General features: G+C 43.0%; 1 protein-coding gene across 2 annotated transcripts in view; it reads left to right on the top strand.

The window, feature by feature from the left end:
- Positions 1-14171, top strand: part of LOC108884339 (zinc finger E-box-binding homeobox 1) — a 59216-nt gene extending 45045 nt beyond the window's left edge. For both annotated transcript variants that reach the window (XM_018678188.2, XM_018678189.2), the window contains exons 3-8: positions 3325-3477; positions 3633-3835; positions 4335-4461; positions 6239-8049; positions 9118-9298; positions 10470-14171. In XM_018678188.2, the coding sequence (XP_018533704.1) occupies positions 3325-3477; positions 3633-3835; positions 4335-4461; positions 6239-8049; positions 9118-9298; positions 10470-11173 (3179 nt within the window). In that variant the 3' untranslated portion in view covers positions 11174-14171. The remainder of the gene's footprint in view (positions 1-3324; positions 3478-3632; positions 3836-4334; positions 4462-6238; positions 8050-9117; positions 9299-10469) is intronic.
- Positions 14172-19295: the final 5124 nt, after the last annotated feature.

Raw genomic sequence — 19295 nt, 5'->3', positions numbered from 1 at the left:
AATATGCAGAGAGGTGTATCAGAGAAGGGGGGAGGAGGAGGAGGAGTGATGGAGGGAAACGAAGCACGCAAGTGGTGAAGGACAAAGAGAGGCAGGAGGGGGGATTTGGAGAAAAGAGATGAAGGTGCAGAGGCAGATGGAGGTGGAAGTAACAGGAGAAGAGGGAGGAAAATGGATGGCGAGTTAGAGGTAGAGGGTGAAATATTGATGGAGGAAGGAGGAGTAAAGTAAAAGAGCAGAAAAAGAGGAAGGGAAGAGTGAGTAAGATGGACAGTTTTGATCCATCATCTGTATTAGTGTTTTCAGTTTGTTTCCATCCACAGTGACACGCCTGAACAACAGGAAAAGCTACATTTCTTCTTCTTTCATCCTGTTTCAGTTGTCAAACAACAAAACTGTTTCCGCTGGTCAGACTTCCTGTCCGTCCCCTCCTGCTCTCCATCACCGTGTTTTAATACCTAGTCTGAAACAAAGACTCCCTCCACTAACGACATCAGGCTGTCTACACCGGTAACAGGACGAGGTGCTTCAGGATTGAAATGCCTCACCTCAGCAGGTGATCGATCACATCGTACGATCGCTTCGCAGTAAAAAAAAAATCAGAGCAGCAAACATTGTGAAAAGGGAAAACTTAACTCTGAATTTACATATTTTTCAGTTTCTGTTGTCAGGCCACTGAGCATAAAACAGTGATTTGATTTGCATGTCATATAAATTACCTGCTATCTAGCGGAACAGTTCCTGCTCTGCTGCACTGAGATGTCATTCAAATCACTATTTTATGATCGCAGATCCAACGAAAACACAACTGTACTGCGTACTCAGTTTAAAATGAGTGATCACAGAGAGGATTAGAAGTGAACACATGCACCCGACTAGCCTCACGTCATCATTTAATAGAAGCTCAGTTTTCCTCATCCTGTACAAAAACGCAAGGCTGTCGTTTTCAGATTCATCCACAGATTTTTCCTACTTAAGAGAGACAAAGAGAGGAAGGAGAGGGAGAGGAGACAGAAAGAAAGAGAGTAAGAGAGGGGTGCTGTAAGAAGAAAAAGAGGGATGAGTAAAGAGGTGGAGAGAGAAGCATGAAAGGTGGTTGAGTGTGTCTCTGAGGGGGAAAGAGATATTTGGAAAGCTTTTGGATGAGATCATGGGAAGCTAAGATCTGCACGTTTAAAATGAGGCTTAATAGGCCTTGGTCAGGGTCCGCCTCCTCTTTATGAACAGACACACACACACACACACACACACACCAGCACAGACTCCTCCTTTCTTTTTTTATGACTGGTTCTGTGATTACAGATCTTGCAGACCAACACACACACACACACACACAGCTGCACCTGTCGCTGACAAGGCTCAGCAGGAAGAGGCGTGGCCTTTGGCACCCGTCCTGTCCACATTTAAAATGCTTGATCTCCATGGAAACGCTGGTCACAGTTTTACCTCACTGCTTGTTCTTATCAGTGTTTTTACACAAGGAAAGTGAAGTAACCTCTCTGGCCTAGTTTCTTCACCGTCGTCGTTAGAGAGATTAAAATATGACACAATACCAGATCTCTACAAGGCAGCAGAGAGAGAGAGAGACAGTAAAGACAACAAACAGTTGTTTGTAATTAAAAGTCTGTCGCTGTAAATCTTGATTTAGTCAAACAAAACCATTGATTGTATAAAATGTCAATGCAGTAGAGCCTCCTATTCTCTAAGCCCTGTGATCGACTGGCAGACTGTCCAGGGTGAACCATGCCTCTCCCCCAGTGTCAGCTGGGGTCAGCTCCAGCCTCCATGAGATGCTCTGTAAAGATCAGAAGTCACTGTAATGTTTTATGATCAATAATAACAGCTAATTTGAATGCGGTCATACTGTTGAAAAAGCCTGTGGTGGGTGAATTTGTGGGCGTATTTTTTCCTGCCTGTATTTTTACACGTCTCTTACCTGAGGTTAATTTGAACGGAGGAGTGTGTGTGGTTTTAATGAGGAGAAGTGTTGGATAGAGGATAGACTCTGTCAGTGTTGTGCCACCGTTACATCCCCGGGCCTCTTTCCTCTGAAGTGCCACATTAAAAATCAAGCCCACTGGTTTAATTATTGTTGGTAAGGCTCAGTTTGGTTGAAGGGAAACAACAAATACTGTCTCTTTCACAGCAGACCAGCTGTTCCATGTGAACTCAAACATCATCATATAAGATGGATTTAAGTGTAAAAAATTCGGATGGTTTTATTCCTGAAGTGCTTCTCAGCAGAGCTCACAGGTCACAGCTTTCTGCAGCCAACAGTTACTACATCAACAGCAGGTTTTTCTTTTAACTTTAGCCTACTGAGTAATCTTACACTTGAAAATGTCAGAGGAACAAGTTCTTTATTTTAGTGGAATATTTTTCTTGTGATGCTGTTGTTAACATTTGGTTTTTATCCAGAAATGAGCTCTGGAGGAGTCAAAAGCTGAATTGCTAAAGTGCTTTTATCGTTGTTAAAAATCAAAACCTTTCCTCATTTTCCTCTGTCCTCTTCACTTTATGCCTTAAGGGTACACTTCCTAATTAATGAAAACATCCAGATTTCCTCACAGCTCACTGCTGATGACATCAAACTGAACTACACTTTCCATTTGCACACAAGATGGACACACAAAACACATACAAACTATGTGTATATACATGCTGGGGGAAAACGCTGCATGACAGAGATAGAGGTAAGCCAGGAGAGTTCAAAGGTGTTGATGCAAAGATACATCTGTGAGTTGTTAAGTGTCTGTGGTGTGAATGAGGTGGGGGTGGTGTTTCCTTCCAGTCATTTACAATCACTCTGACAGTGGCTGAAAAAAAAAAAACATCTACAGTGGTGTAGGTGGAAATGTTCAGATTTTGGGGTGTGATTATTATTATGAACAAAATCAGAGAAATAAATTAGAGTTTTCTTTTAATGTTTTGTTTTCAGTTTTACTCTAAGCTTTGATTTTAGACATAAAAATTGTTGACTTAAAAAAAAAATTGAGATTAATAGATGGTTCAGGAGACACAGGACAGGATTACTAAGCAGCCCTGTGGCGCTCTCTAGTGGTGATGCTGCAGTACAAAATCACATGCATTTGAGCTGGTGATTCAGTCACTAGAGCTCCTTTATCCAAATGGAAGAACATTAAAATGTGCACAGAAAAAATCTGATGAAATATGATACAGTAAATGATCTCCATTATCAGCAGGATGGATGATTCTTGTCCCAGAGGATTAAACCTGTGCTGGTGATCCTGCCGCTCCAAATACCTCCACTCCTCAGCTGCTAAAATGATCCTAACCTTTGTATATGTGTGTGTGTGTTTTTAGTGAAGGAGGAGTGTGTGTCAGAAGAGGAAGATGAGGCAGTGAAGGACGCTCTAGTGGAGGAGATACTCCAGCAGGGAGACACAGCCATCATCTATCCTGAGGCTCCCGAGGACGAGCAGAGTCCAGCGGAGACAGGAGGCGCTGATGAAAACGGTAACGGACACACAAGCACAGAAACGTTGTTTTTGTTTTTCTGAACTCCCTCTCTACGAAGTGAACGAGACACACAGAGTGCACAGAGGCTGTGTACATCACCTGAAGGTCAGGTGACTTAAAACATCACTCCTACATGTACCCCTCTCTTCCAGGAACACCGGATTCCTTCTCCCAGTTGCACACTTGCCCCTACTGCTCCCGGGGCTACAAACGCAACGCCTCGCTGAAGGAGCACATCAAGTATCGCCACGAGACCAGCGAGGACAACTACAGCTGCTCGCACTGCAGCTACACCTTCACCTACCGCTCGCAGCTGGAGAGGCACATGAGCCACCACAGGGGAACCAGGGAGCAGGTAACATCAGACCCCGAAGACTCAGCTCTATCAAAGTGTGATCAGTGTGCAGCAAAACAGAGGGTTAACATGACACTGATGTTGTAGTGACTATGACCTGTTTCAGTAAGTGTCAGTAATGTATAACTTTGTTTTGTTTCTTTACTTTTAGGTCTCCTTCAATACACACTGATTTATTATTCCTTCAAATTCAACATTTAGCTTCAGTCTGGAGATATAAGCAAAAAGCAAAAGCGTGCACAGATAATCAATTTTCCTTTTAAATTCTTTGACCTACAGCACAACTGAAGAAAAAGTCAATCTTCTTTGTGTTTTTTAACAAAGGTCAAAGCTTTTACTCGCTGTTCTGTTTATTGATTTGATTCATCTTTCTCTTCATATTGGTTTATTCTTGATACTTTCCTCCAGCCTCCAGCTTATTCCTACACAAACGCATCTGGTCAAATCTCTCGCTGCAGTTACTCATCACTTTTTCTTGTTCATTGTTTTTCTGTCTCAGCGTCTCGTTTCCCAGTCGACAGTAGGATCAGGAGGAACAGGTGGAACCCGCAAGTTCAAGTGTACTGAATGTTCCAAGGCCTTCAAATACAAGCACCACCTGAAGGAGCACCTGCGCATTCACAGCGGTGAGCTGTTGTCCTGGCAACCGCCACACACATCCACACACACACACACGTAATCCGAAGCCTGGCACAGTCTAAGCTGCTGTTCAGAACTCCAGGAAACTCACGGCCTGTTTTGGCAGCAGTCATTTATGAGCTGCACTCATTGTATTTATGATTGATTGTAGTTAGTGTCAAATCTACAGACTCAGCTCAGTTTGTTGTAGCTGTGTGCATGCAAACCATTAGAAAATTAACAACTAAAAAGAAGCAAAAGCTTGGAAATTAGGCTTTTAAGATGTGAAATAAAGGACCAGAAAACTGCACAGAAACTGGAATTAAGTGTCTGAAGATTCTCTGTTATCCAGGTTGTGGTATTTCTAAGTGCAACAGGGCTTGTTTGAGGTTCTGGAAAACATCTCATCATGCTTCTGGTTAATTAATAGGGATAGCCCAGACATTTAATCTCTTGTGGGTTAGTGAATACCTTGAGAGATTAGAGGAGAGCAGAGTCCACACTTTGGCCAGAAGAGAAGACTGATGGTTTGAAAAAGGAGGGAGAGATGTCATCTACATCAAACTGGAAAAAACAAGACTAAACAGAGGAGATAATCTACGACACCACTTATCAGATCCTTGTAATGCAGAGTTGAGATCCCTCCCCAAGGCTGCTTAACATCCATTAACACTATGACTTGTGAGACCCTAACGACCCACATGATGGCTGGGTGGGTCAATTTCCAATGCAGGTAAATTCAAAGGGGCATTATTGGCATAGGAAACAGACAAACAAAAACATACAGATGAAGAAACAGAACAATTGTGAGATTACTGTTAAAAATAAACAATATATAGACAGATAAGTAAAAAAAGAAATAGAAACTTGCAGTTGGTCGCCATGTTTTCAAAGTCTTTTTGGGTGGTTGTAATCTGTGGGTGGTATCTGTCTCTGGGTGTCCTGGCTCAGTTGGCAAGTGGTTAAAAAGATCAGCTTAGTTTCCACCTCCTGCTGTTTGCAGTGGGTGTACAGTCTGTCCTCTCTGGGGAGCCAGGTCTGCCTGTTGCAGCCTGTGTAGATTTGGATCGGTCACAGTGGTCAGGTAATCCGCCACTGAATATTCTCTGTTTAAGGTCAAATAGCATTCCAGTTCGCTCTCATTTTTAGTTGACTTGGGCTGGGGGAGGTGTCTTTTGTATGTTCTAGAGCAGAGGTATTTAGAAAGACATAATAATTGTGGTTTTAGAGGTTGGGTCTTTCTCAGAAAATCTTGTTTTTGTCTTGGTTAGTCTCATGGTCAGTTCATTGATGTGTATGCTAAAAAGGGTCAGACACAGAATCAAGCTGTGTCCTTGTCTGACCCCCGAGCTTTTGGGAAAGAAGTGTGCGTCAACGACTCACATGTGACCTCAACGACTCTCCAGGTGTTAACGACCTCACACCAGGTTAAATGCCTGGTGCTCCTCATCAATCAGTTTAGCATTCAGTTAGAAGAAACTTTTTGGGTTAAAAAAAAAAAAAAGCAGTGCAGCTTCTACAACCTCAAGCAAGTTCAGCTGCTGGAACTATCTATGGTTTTGTAGGTTATTTTTTGATGCTAGTGCCAACGTGGTAACGATAACATAATGCTTTTGATTCCTTACTCTTACCACGCAGTCAGTGCCAGCTTTTCCAACTTCACTGTTGCACTATTTTTCAGCACCCAACCAAGAAAAATGAAAACACTCTTCATATTTATTTAAATCAAAACAGCTGAACTTGTCTTTTAACAGTTTTTGTGATTTCTCTCCGTGTCCCTTTTAGGTGAGAAACCATATGAATGCTCAAACTGCAAGAAGCGATTCTCCCACTCAGGCTCCTACAGCTCCCACATCAGTAGTAAGAAGTGTGTGGGTGCAGCACCTCCCAACGGCGTCGCTCGGACGTCGATCAAGTCCCCCCCACCCACCACCCAGACCACACCTGTTGTAATCGCCCCGGCCCGTGTGATTCTTAAAGAGAAGACTGACAGTAAACCCCTTCAGGAGCAGCTCCCCGTCACCCAGATCAAATCTGAGCCTGTGGAATACGAGTGCAAGCCCGCGATGGCAGCGCCGGCAACTTCAGCCGGTACCAACGGAGTGGTGAACGGAGGGACCGCTCAACCAGCTGCGGTCCCCGCTGCAACCCTGCCTCAGGGCGTGGCCATGGTCGTGCCCACAGTGGGCCTGATGTCGCCCATCAGCATCAATCTGAATGACTTGCAGAATGTGCTCAAGGTTGCGATGGACGGGAATGTGCTCCGCCAGGTGCTGGGTACGGCTAACGGGGTGGTGACGCAGGGGAAGCAGGGGATTGTGGTGCAGCAGCCGCAGCAGCAGATCATCAGCCTGCCGGCTTTCGTGGATCACGACGGCACCACGAAGATCATCATCAACTACAGCATCAGCCCTGCAGCCGCCACCACTGCCACTACCCAGCCCACACCTCTTGTTGTCAAAAACAACCCTCCCCCAGCCCCCGCTGTGACTAGCACTGCTGCAGCCCCCACCCCCAGCAAGACAGATAAAGCCAAGACCCCAGAGGCGGCTGACCTCACTATCGTCAAGGCAGAGCCAGAGTCAGTACCCGTCACAGACGTGGAGGCAGAGGAAGACACACCGGCAGAAATGGAAATTGTTAAAACTTCAGACACAGCTCAGATGCCAAAAGCCAACACCACCAGTACATGTTTACTATGTGACGACTGTCCCGACAACCTGGAGGCGTTGCACCTCCTCCAGCACCGTAAAGCAGCCAACGGGGAGGCCGTCGACTCGGCCGCCCTGGATCCCTCGTTTGCTGCTTTGCTAAGTGAAGCAGGAGTGACGCTGGAGGAGCCGCCCGTGGACGACCTCCTCTCACTCCTCAAGACCTACTTCGCCTCAAATGCCAACCCCAGCGAGGAGGAGCTGACAAAGATCTCAGAGTCTGTTAGTATTCCAGTGGATGTGGTCAGAAAGTGGTTTGCCAAGATGAACTCTGGGAAAAACATGGGCAAAAACCGCAGTGACACTACAGCGGTCTCCAAAAAGACTGAAACCACGAATTTCAGCTCAGAGGACACTTCCAATCAGAATGGAGAGGAAGAAGACGACAACCAGGAAACTCCCAACAAAGCCTCATCAGAATCTGGAAGCACTTCTCCGTCAGGCTCCACCTCACAAGGCGTCAACACCGGGGACCTCGTCATTGTTAAAAGCGAGCCAGAGGACCCAGAGGCCCCAGACTCCCAGGCAGAGCCCCTGGACCTCTCCCTCCCTAAGCATATCGCATCAGCATTGGAAACCAAAACGACCACGCCTCCCGCCAAGCAGCAGGAGCAGCCCCTGAACCTGACCTGCCTGAGGAAGGAGCAGCTCGAGGGTCGGACCATCTACGTCACCACACCTCAGACCGGAAGACCTGTCAACATCGTCACTGCCGCACAGCTGCCCACGTTAGTGGCCATTGCTAGTCAGGGCACAGTGGGCTGTCTCAGCGCCATCAACACCACGACGAAGCGAACCATCCTCATCCCCCAGCTCACCTACACCTACGCCACTACAGCCGGCAACGCCTCTGGAGCAAAGACTGTCGTACTCAACGGCCATAAGGTTTGTACAATATCTTCTGTGAGAGTTACTTTTAGACGATCAGAGTTCTTAACATACAGCTCATAATTTTCTTCTACTAGACCAGACGTCCAGAAGTCAGAACATACTGTAACCTGGAAACAAAATGTATTAGCTACAGTGACAGAAAACATGTTCAGCTTTACATTTATTCCTAGTTTTCTGTCACACAGAAGTCAGAAAACACTCAGAGCTGAAACTGACGAAACCGACGCCCTCAGTATATTATTTTGTCTGACTCAGAGTCTGACTCAGACTTTATTGAATTAAAACAGATACAAGCCGCAAATCCTCACATCTGAGAAGCTGAAACTAGAGAGCTTGACATGTTGTTACAGGACTGTCTTACTGAGTCACACTGAAGCTGGTGAATAAGTGGTGTTTTCTGAGGTGTCAGGTATCTCAGCATCTACATTGTATTCCTCCAGCTGAGAGCTGACATGACAGTGGTTGACCTGAATATTTCTATTTTAATGAATAATGATGTTACTGTATTTAGTTTCTAGGTTTTTACTATTAGCAAAAACACAGTATATTTACTGGTTCAAGTTCTTACATGTGAAGACTTGCTGCTCCTCTGAAAAGTCTGTTGGTCAGACAGAAATTGAAGAATGATCCAAAATAATAAAGTGAATTTTGAGGAATGCATTATTCTCTAACCATCTGCTTGTTGAACTACAGCAGTGTTACATCAGTAGATGAGAGTTGGACTTGGTCCCAGAGACCTGGGAGTCATTCAGGCAAACATTAAAGCCTCCTGAGGGTCATCATGTTTCTCTACCTGGCTGTGATCTATTTAAACATCAGGTTTCTGTGGTTTGTTAAATAATCCACATGCAACCCAGAGGAAACACTTGAAAATATACATTTCCCCTGCCTCATTCTCACTGAGGTATATACCTTCACATTTTCCGACTGAACCAGTTCTTATTGTTGACTGAGCAGCTCCTCAATGCATCAGTTTTAGGAACAACTTAATCGAAAGGAGGAGATTTTTACATTAACAGTCACTGTGCAGACGGCATTAAATAATCTGATCTCTTTTTACAGCAGGAGAAACGTTCGGACAGCGGCTCAGACGGCGTGTCCACGGTGGAGGAGCAGAACGACTCGGACTCGGCCGGACTGACGAAGAAGCGACGGCTGGAAAACGGCGTCTACCCCTGTGATCTCTGCTCCAAGGTCTTCCAGAAGGGCAGCTCCCTGCTCAGGCACAAATACGAACACACAGGTAGGCCTTTAAATGAAGAGTCAAGAGTCAATTGAGGATATTGTGTTCTAAAACAACACCAATCAAATGGTTTGTTTTATTCAGCAGGGTTTCTGTTTGTTTTTCTCCACTGAGTCGCCCAAAGGTAGTCTTAGTTTAACATGTGACATCATATCTCATTAAACGTGTTATACTTAGTGTGATTGTAACTTTTACGGGACACCTGGCCTGTAAATGTACCAGCTCAGAAACCACTGACATCACTGTAAACAGAGATGAGACTCCTGAGGTGAATTAACTCGATATTTTCCCTGCAGCTCCAGCGAGCATCGTACTGGAATGTGGTTTTATTAAGACCTGTTAGCAGTTAGCTGTGATCTGCACTACTGTGCACAGGTGTGTGTTGGTTCAGCCATGACATCATCCACCTCTATACACACTCACTCACTTCAGTGCTGTTGTCATACACCACCTATGATTATTGGAAGGCTTCAGGGGACGTGGCTGGTGTTATTCTGGTCCATAAATCCAGGATCTTATGGGGAAAAAAACCTGCTGTGTGGCACTTGTGTGAGGTTAAAGTCGTTTTAATAGTTTTTAAAAACAGCGCAGCTGTGTGACACAGAGGAGTGATGTATATCAGGCTGACACCAGGATGAATTCATTGTTGGTTTTGGTCTTTTCATATCTGTATCTGCTGGATTTATGGTGTTTGGAACAGGCACAAGATTTACTTTACTTTGCTTGGTGCTTATAATTTTAGTTTTCAAAACTCCATCCTTCATTTCTGCTCTCAACAACCCTCCATCCATTTTTTTACTCTCTCTTGTAGCTCCATCCTCCTCCATATTTACACTGCATTAAACTGGAGACTGGAGCTATAAGGCGGTGACCAGCATTCCTTGTTGTATTCAAATGATTTTAAGAGGTGTGAGGTATCCAGTAATTTGTAAGACAAAGAGGAGGAAAGTCCTGCCTTTCCTGTCCTGTTAATTATCTCAGAAGCTCAGATTTATTTTGTGACCCCTCTCAGTGGGTCCCGCTGCCTTTGAGTCTAATACTGCAGGTCATAAATTACTTTTAACACTGCACTTGTACACATTATTTTGGAAATTTCCACATAACCTTTTCTACCTAGCGTTAGAGAAAGGCTCTGAAGGCTCCTCGTCTGACTCTCTTGTTTGCTCTGCAGGAAAACGGCCTCATGAGTGCAACGTCTGCAAGAAGGCCTTCAAACACAAACACCACCTGATCGAACACTCGAGGTTGCACTCCGGTGAGAAGCCGTACCAGTGTGACAAGTGTGGGAAGCGTTTCTCTCACTCCGGCTCATACTCCCAACACATGAACCACCGCTACTCCTACTGCAAGAAGGACGGGTCCAGCTCCGGTCCTGGTTCAGTGCCACGCAGGGCTCAGTCGGAGCTCGGCAGTCCGGGCGCCGGGCCGCAGTCGGACAGCCGGACAACTACCCCGCCCTCCCAACTGGACTCAGATGAGAGGGAGAGCGAGGAAGAGGAGGACGAAGACGACGAGGCCATGTGTATGGATGACATCCGGGTCGTGCAGGTGGATGACGGCGAGTGCGAGATCTACGAGGGCAACTTCGACGACGACGAGGAGGACGGAGAGGAGATGGAAGAGACGTCGAGAGAGGAAGAGACGGGAACAGAAAAGATGGAGAAGGAGTTTGTGTGCGACGTGGTGGAGATTGAGCTCGGGGACGATCACATGGAGGACGAAGAGATGGAGGAGAGAGGTGAAGAAAAGCAGGAAGCAGCAGCAGGTGTGGAAACAAAGGAAACAGCAGACTGTGAAGCAAATACGGACACGAGCGTCAGGGAGGAGTCAGACAGCACCGAACCCACAGAGGAAGTGGTGACAAACGCCAAATAAAAAGGAAGGAAAATCTCCTCGGGACAGTTCGAATGTGTCGGTCATTAAAGTCGAGTTGAAGACAAAACCGCATCTTGCCATCGGAAGAAAGTCACGGCGGTTGCCTGATTTTAACGGTCCACTACTGTGTACAAAAACCCAGGTGTGCCTGAACTTGAAAAAAGAAAAACAAAACAAAACAAAAAAACAGTGACTTTTTTTCTTGTGAAAAATTAAATATCAGTGTTAAAATTGTTTATAGAAGTACAGATTTTAAAGCAAAACTCACCCATCAACTTGTTAGACTTGTTACTGAGACATCCCAGGTTGTTTCGTTTTGTTTGTTTGTTTTTATTTGGTCAATGTTACTAATCTTGTTCTTGTTTAAAACATTTTAACCTGTAAAGATGAGAAAGATTTCTATACCTTTTTATTGCCAATGAAGTTTCCTAAATCAGTATTTTATTGAGTTCTACGAACAAAAACCTCTGCACTACAGTATTCCTGGTTTACCTATGGATACATGCCTCATGCATTGTATGCCCTTCAGTGTTATATATGTACACTAGCTAGCGAGATGTTGTTCGTGTTAGTGTTAGTCTTTGCTAGCTAGCATTACTTTTGTTTTCAGTTTGACTGTTAGCCTTAAGGAAAACAAAGTATTCTTGGGGAGGGTTGTGGGCGGGATGGGGAGTCCGGGATGGGAACGTGGCTTCTGTACGCCATAACCAAATTTGTCCTATCAGGGAAGGTAGAGTCACAACCTCAAAGCCAGCATCAGGCACCTGTGTTTTGCAACCCGGCGTAGCCCCGAACGGGGGGCGTAGTCTCCAGGTGAAGATTCAAAAGCAGACATCGCCCGCGGTTCCACAAACACAGGAGCCAGTTCTTACCAAGCTTCTCCTTATTTTGGCTTCAGTTCTCAGTCAGTGTTTCAGTGTTATTAGCTTATATACGAAGTCATACTGTACGTGAAGGAACGGGGCTGTTTCCTGCTCCACCCCAATGCCTCCAGCCTTATGCAAGACCTGTGTGCTGTTAAAAGTGCCATTGAACAGTGTTATCATTTCTTCTTCACACATGTAGCCAGTATTATGTCCCTCTGTTACTCAAACAAGACCCATATTGACTAATGTTTGTTGACTTGCACAGAACAGCAGATTTACGTCACAGTAATGGAAAGATAGCTCCTGTGAAATTAATGCAAATGTTTTTGAGGCCTTGAACAGTTTTTGAACCACACGTGAAAGTTGGGAAACGTAGTATTAGGGCTGCAACTAACAATTAATTTTATTATCAGTTAATCTGCCTGTTATTTTGTTTAATAATCATTTAGTTGTTTTGTTTACAAAATGTGAGAAAATAGTGAAAATGCACATTATAATTATCTTAAAATGTTTTTTTTTTCTGACCAACAGGCCACAGCTCAAACACATTCACTTTACAGTGAGAAAGGCATCGATTTTCAGAGATTGGTCAGGTGTTTGTTTTGTTTTTGTTCTGTTTTTTGTCCAAAAAGTCTGAACGAAACAATGTGACTCAACTAATCAACAGTCAATTAGTTGTACTAGTTTTTCAAAGTGAGCAGCAAATTCTCACGATGAAGAAGCTGAAAACAGAGAAGTAACAAATGATTAATCTGCCGTGGATTATTTTTCTGTCAGTAATCTAACTGAGCGACAGATTGTTTCAGATCTACAGGTTAAATCCATGTAAATTGATACTTTTGGTCCAGTTAGCGGATGTTTTAGAACTTGCACGTTCTTTGTTATGGAGTCATTTTCAGTTAGTTGAACGTCCTTGTTGCCCAACAGTCAAAAATCCTGTTGAAAAGTAAAATGTGTGTGAACTGTTGGAAACCAGAAATCAGAAGTCGAGTCCAGACTGAGCTGACTGTGGATAGACAATGCCTTGTAACCGTGAGATAATCAGTTTCCCACTGATGTTAAAAGTTAATTTTTGACTTAACGTCACGAGTTAAAGTTTTAGAAATGTTTACATAAGTGCTTAAAAACAGAAAACACAGTGCTGTTAATGCAGAGCGAAGAATTTGAAGCTAAAACGTCTCTGATCGTGAAGGAGTTTGGTTCAGGAGGAAACAGAAAGACACAAAGCCGAGATCAGTTTAACAGATTTTTCAGTAACAGGATAATTTGTCAGACGTGCACTTGTTTTTAGCACAGTTAAAAAAATTAAAATAAAAATAGTTGCAAGCTGTCCCGCACTTCAGGTAACAAACGTTAGTGAATGTGGTCTCTGTCAAAGTGTTTTCAGTTGATTTTACCGAACAGTGTTTATAGTTTGTCTGTTTTTTTGTGTGTCCTTGGTATGTGTTTTTTTCTTTTCAACAATGGCAGTATTAGAACCCTTTTCACAGAATAAAAAAAATGTACCTGTTTAGTTTTTAGAAGACTTTTTTATATTTATGTGTCTTATTTTTATATTTTCTTTTATGGTTATTTATTACACATTGTAGTGTACATTACTGTAGTTTGAATTGATACAATAATATATTTTAGTATGAAAAATAATCTCAAGACAAACAAAAAAAATCCCAAATTGTGGTTCTGGGAGCTGAAGTTTGTTTTAACAAAAAAAAAAACACAAAAAAGATAAAACATGTATTCTGTAAACATGACTTCTGTTTTAAGCTGAAAAAAAAGAAAAAAGACAGGAATGAATTGAGAAATAGAAACTGTTACATGTGCATCCGCTCTTTGCGTCGTTATGAAGCTACTGAATTCTAAAACTCTGTGATTTTAAAAGCATGAGTCGTCGCTGTTTTAATGAAGGATCTTGCTATGAAGACGTTACTCCTCCCTTTTTATTTCGAAGCCAAATTTAGCTCGTCCCGCCACCGTTTTCTGTTCTGTGCCAACTCGTTCCATTGTACTGTCGAAGGCTGCATATTGTTTGTCCTCTACACACCCTTTGTAAATCCACTGTCTTTTTGTATTGTTTTTACTTTAGTTTTGCTCCATTTTTATGACTCCCCATCACAATAAAATATAAGACAGCATTTCCGAGTCACTTGATTTACTTCTCAACTTTCTGAGGATACACCAAGCATGTTGGTCAGTTCAAGCCAGTTTCGTGTATGCTGTATAGTCTAAAATCACAACTTGACCACATTATGCAAGTAATATTTTGTGGCTTCAAAAAGTATTCAGATCCCTTCACTTTTTGCACACCGTGTTGTGGATTTAATTGTATTTAACTGTTAAATTGTGATCATCATTCTACATTCAGTAACCCATCATGGCAAAGCAAAAACTTTGCAAATTTCTTAAAAATCAAAAACTGAAGTCTCGTGTCTAGAAAAGTATTCAGACCCCTTGCTGTGGCACTTCACATTGTGGTCAGGTGTGTCCTGTTTGCCTTAATCATCCTTGAGCTGTGAGTAGAACTTGACTGGAGTGCAGCTGTGGCAAATTGAGTTGATTGGACAAAGTTTAGAAAGGCACCTAAGGTCCCACAGTTCACACTGCATGTTAGGAAAAGACCAAGCTTGAATACTTTGAAGCCAGTGTTTCTTCATGTAATAAGTTGTAAAGTTTTAGGCAGACTGTGAAAGTGGGACATACACTGGTTTTACCACAAGAGGAAAATATGACTGGGAAAGTCCATTTGAATTCTGGAGCATTTTTACTCCAGTTCGTCAGTCAATCAGACCCAATAACCAAAATGCTTAAAGACATGTTACTTTTTTTGAGAAATGAGAACGTAATTCTAAACAAACCTCACTGTGAGGGGAGACCGCTGACACCTGAAAACCAGCAGTAAAAAAATCCTTAGGGATAGATTAGAAACCCAAGTCAGAGCAGTAGACTTGGACCTAATCACCCAGCCAGACTCTTTTAGGGGACAATGCAAATAAAATACTCCAGACCTGACTCACTTTTTGTTTGTCCTCTACTCCCTAAAGATATGGACTGATACATGAAAGCAAAAATCATTGAAGTCTCAAATTTTGACCTGAATAAACATTTAAGATGATGACAGTTGGGCCCTTGCATAACCACACCTCTTGAATATTTAATTAGCAGGCTTCTGCACTGAAAGGACTCGGTCTCATCTTCGCAAAAATGCTTTTGAAACACAGCTTTGAAAGGAAACCATGGGACCTGAAAGACTGAGCTTTGACTTAAACAGCAGCGGCTCAATTTCAGCAAAAGACTTGCCACCAGGTGGCGCTAGAAGACCACACAACAAACCTTTACAGTGCCAAAGAGGATTGAACCCTGCAGAGCAAAGTGTGTCATCAGAGCAGAAATCAGCATTAACTCATTCATAAATAATTGAGTCATGATTATTAATTTAAATCGGTGTCCCCTGAGTGCTGAGGAGAATTTAGAGCTCGATCCAAAAACAAATCCATGAAATCAAACCATCACTTTTTTCTCCCCGGGGCTAATGACATATTATCTGCATGGCTGATTCCACTGTGCAGAGTTATTATGTGCAATTAGAGGAAAAATCAATGAACTGATAGTAAGATGGAGGGGTTATAAGGAGACAAGGCAACCAGCCAGTAACAACTCACTGATATAAACCTGATTTATAAGAGCATTTTAAAAACAACCAAGAGAAAAAAAAAGTCAGTTTGGCCTTAACTTAACATAATGAATATTCATGAAGCACCTGATGTGGTGTTTGCTGTGCAAGCACTGTGAAGGAAGTAGAGACGTAACCATAGCAGCAAGACTGAACACAACAGGTGATTTAACACGTAGCAAGATAAGTGTTGGTCAAACTTTCCAGGAGGCAAAGTGAGCAGCTCCCAAAGCCTCACAGAAACAGTTTGTTCCCAATGAGCCTGTGGGTGTGTACTGTGACTGTGAGGACACAGGTTTGATGCCTTAAACAACCAACCGTCACTCACCACAACTACAACCATCATCGACTTTTACCTGATTTTATTATTAGTCTGAGATGACTTGTAACATTTGTACACATTAATATTGTAGAAGGGTTTTCACAGCTAATTGCATAGCTCAGTATAGCACCTTAATGTCACTGGAAAATGTCAAACATCAATCACAGACCACGACCTAATCAGGGATGTGCTTTGTATTTGATTTTCCTATTTGTGTTAATTAAACTGCTCTTCTTAATGTAACCTGTAGGTGGCAGTGGTGGTCTGACCTGTGTGATTGTGTTACGGTATGAATTTGTTAGCTGTATGTTTGTGCTGTTTAGAGTGTGCTCAAATAATTTAGAGCTTTTAAAGGAATATTACTGCAGGAGAGATCAAAGACGCTCCATAAAATCATGTTTTAGTCGAGGCTTGAAAGTGTTGCCACTGAAATATACTAAAGCACCAAAAGTAAAAACATGCGTTTGTTTGGACAAAGCGGACACAGATGTTTTCTTTTGAGTTTTTCATGCTCCATGTTTTTAGTCTAAAGAGGAGCAGTGTTAAAGAAGCTGTTAAGAGGATTTGTGTTTACAATGAGTGCGCTGTGGTACTTGGGCACTACCAGTGGGGGGCGCCAAAGATAGAAAACTTTTATATAGTTAAATAACTGAACAGTGCAAGTAAATTTTCAACACTGAATAGGACCGATAGTTAATAATCATTAAAGACCAATACTGTTGTCAAAGTGATGATTGATTGAATTCATTCCCTTGGTGGAAAACTCACTTTCTTCTTCAAGTTTGAGCTCAAGTCAGACACAGAAACATGTTGTCCAAACAGCAGCTCCTTTAATCAGTTCTTCTGTCCGCCTCTAAACTAGAGCACCCACACACTTCTCCCTCCTGTTGCTTGATTAGACTTCTTCTGTGTAGGAGAGTACAGACTGTTTGACATCTCCCTCACACACCTGCAGTCAGAGAAAACACCAGTGAACACCTTCCTTTCTCTGTGAGAGGATCTTTCCGAGCAGACTTTAGTTAAGAGATACACAGTGATTTATGTTCTGAAATGCAGGCTCACGCTGCCGTGTTCACCTTCAGCAACAACAACATATTCAGCTCATCTAAAAACCAAACCAGTCGGTGTCTGCTGGAGCGAGGCGAAGCACAAACAACGTCAGGAGCTGTAATAACCAGCTGTAATTAAAGCTCATTTCACGCCGCTGCAGTTTGTGATGCTACACACACACACACACACACACACACACAGAGAGAGAGAGAAAAGCCATTTGTCAGAATTAGTTGGGATTCCCAGACACACATCACACCTGTCAATCAATGGCCAACCTTTCTGGCCGCGCTGATCAGCAGCACCGATGCTGACGGAGGCTGAAATGAGTCGAGGGGTAATGGACGGGAAACACAACACAACTCATTCATCTTTGGAGAGAGCTGTCGTGTTTAAATGATGTGAGGAACCATATTTTATCTTGTGGTTTGTTGTTGTTTTGTAGCATCTAAATCTTCAGCCTCTACGGTCACCTGTTTCTGTCTCAGTGCTCAAATGATGACAAATCATCACTTTGAAAGGAGCTGACTGTAGTTTCTGCACTTATTTACAGGTACTGATTAACCCAGAGAACACTGAGTGTTGGATGAAGACCATGACAAGACCTGAGGTTACATCCTCAGATTTAGTTTTTAGCTTCTTTTTAGAGAGTTTTGGCAACATGATGGGAGCATGGTGGGTGTTTTTTTCTTTTTGTTGTGGAGGATTTGGAGTCAATATGTTCTAAATAATTTATTTGCTGTCTTCAGAATTTCTCCTTTTTTCTGCCGGTCTCTTTGAGGAAAGTTTGAAAGAAGAACTTAGGCTTTCATGTGTGAAATTAAAACTCACACAAAGTATTAAATCAACAGTTAAGTGAATAGAGAAAATAAGAGAAATCCAAGTAATTTAAACATTTTAAAGTCCTTGTTTTGATTTCAACATCCATGCACAGAGCTCTGAACATTAAAACATCACATTTTTAGTCGCCTGCTGGCAGAGCTGGGGGGTCAACTCTCTTGTTCAGTCAGAGGAGAAACCTGTCTCCATGGCAGGTGTCCCCCATGAACAAAGATATAAAGCTTCTGGTCTGATCTAAGCTTTATGGCGTCCACTGGCCGTTTGTCTTTTGTACTGATTTTGCTTTATGAGGCTGGTTGTACGCTCTGCCTCTTCAGAGTCAGGACAGCAGGGAGAGGAGGTGAGACCTTCCATCACTGGAGGGTCACAGGGTCTATTACCCCACAGCTAATGTGTCCATCTTTGTCCTTCAGGGAAGCACTGAACTGTTGAACCGGAGCTGAGGCTACAAGCTGCCCCTGACCTCTGACCCCTCTGGGTAATGGAGGGCACAGCAGTCATGTTTCCATACAGCTGTCAAATATGTCAAGTGTCCAGTAAATAAAGTATCATTTAGTTATTTAATATCTCAAGATAAAACAAATCATCTATTATTGCTCCAGTTACAATGACAACATGTCATGATAGACATGGGAGGGAAGTGTTGAATACAATAATGAACATTTTATGTTGAAAGTCACTGTCAAACCTTTTCCCAGTTAAAATAAAAACATAACATTCTTTCCAGTATTAGGAGAATTTTAACTCTGCAGCTCAGCCTCTCTCTTTCATAAATCTCTTTTTATTGGTTTACAAGCCAGAGGCAACGTACGCTGTCAGTATTGTCATAATGTCAGGTCATATTCTTCAACATCAAACTCAATCCTTGAACCTCTGCTGAGAAGCTAACTGAATGAAATGGTGGTTACAAAAGCAGCTGCAGTGAATTCTGAGACTAAAAGCTTTTCCAACACGTTACATAGTAAGCCTGTGTGGTGTTCAGATGAAGGAAAGATGTCAGATGACAGACAGATGTGAGTGAAAGGCTTTCATGTGTCAAACTCAACGTGTCTCCATCAGTCAGACGGAGACGCACAGATCCTCCACCTCCACGTGATGGACAAAGCGAAGATTGTCATTCTCACAGTGCATACTGTAGATCTGGTCGGATTGTTTGTTCGTGTACAGCACAGTCAGGCTGTCACTGTCAGCCCCGTGTGTGAAGGGTATAATTTTCATTTCAGCTGCTGGGGGAGGACGTCTGCTGAGAGCTGCTCGAGACGCTGCAGCCTCCGTTTTCACCACCGCTGCCCCAGTGCCAGCGTTACTGCAGGTTCTCCACCAGCACCACCACTCAGACTGGAGAGACCTTCTGTTACAACATCACTGGTGCATCAT

This window comes from Lates calcarifer, linkage group LG4, assembly GCF_001640805.2.
Source record: "Lates calcarifer isolate ASB-BC8 linkage group LG4, TLL_Latcal_v3, whole genome shotgun sequence".
NCBI classification, from domain to species: domain Eukaryota; kingdom Metazoa; phylum Chordata; class Actinopteri; family Centropomidae; genus Lates; species Lates calcarifer.
This window is presented reverse-complemented; position numbering and strand designations above follow the sequence as displayed.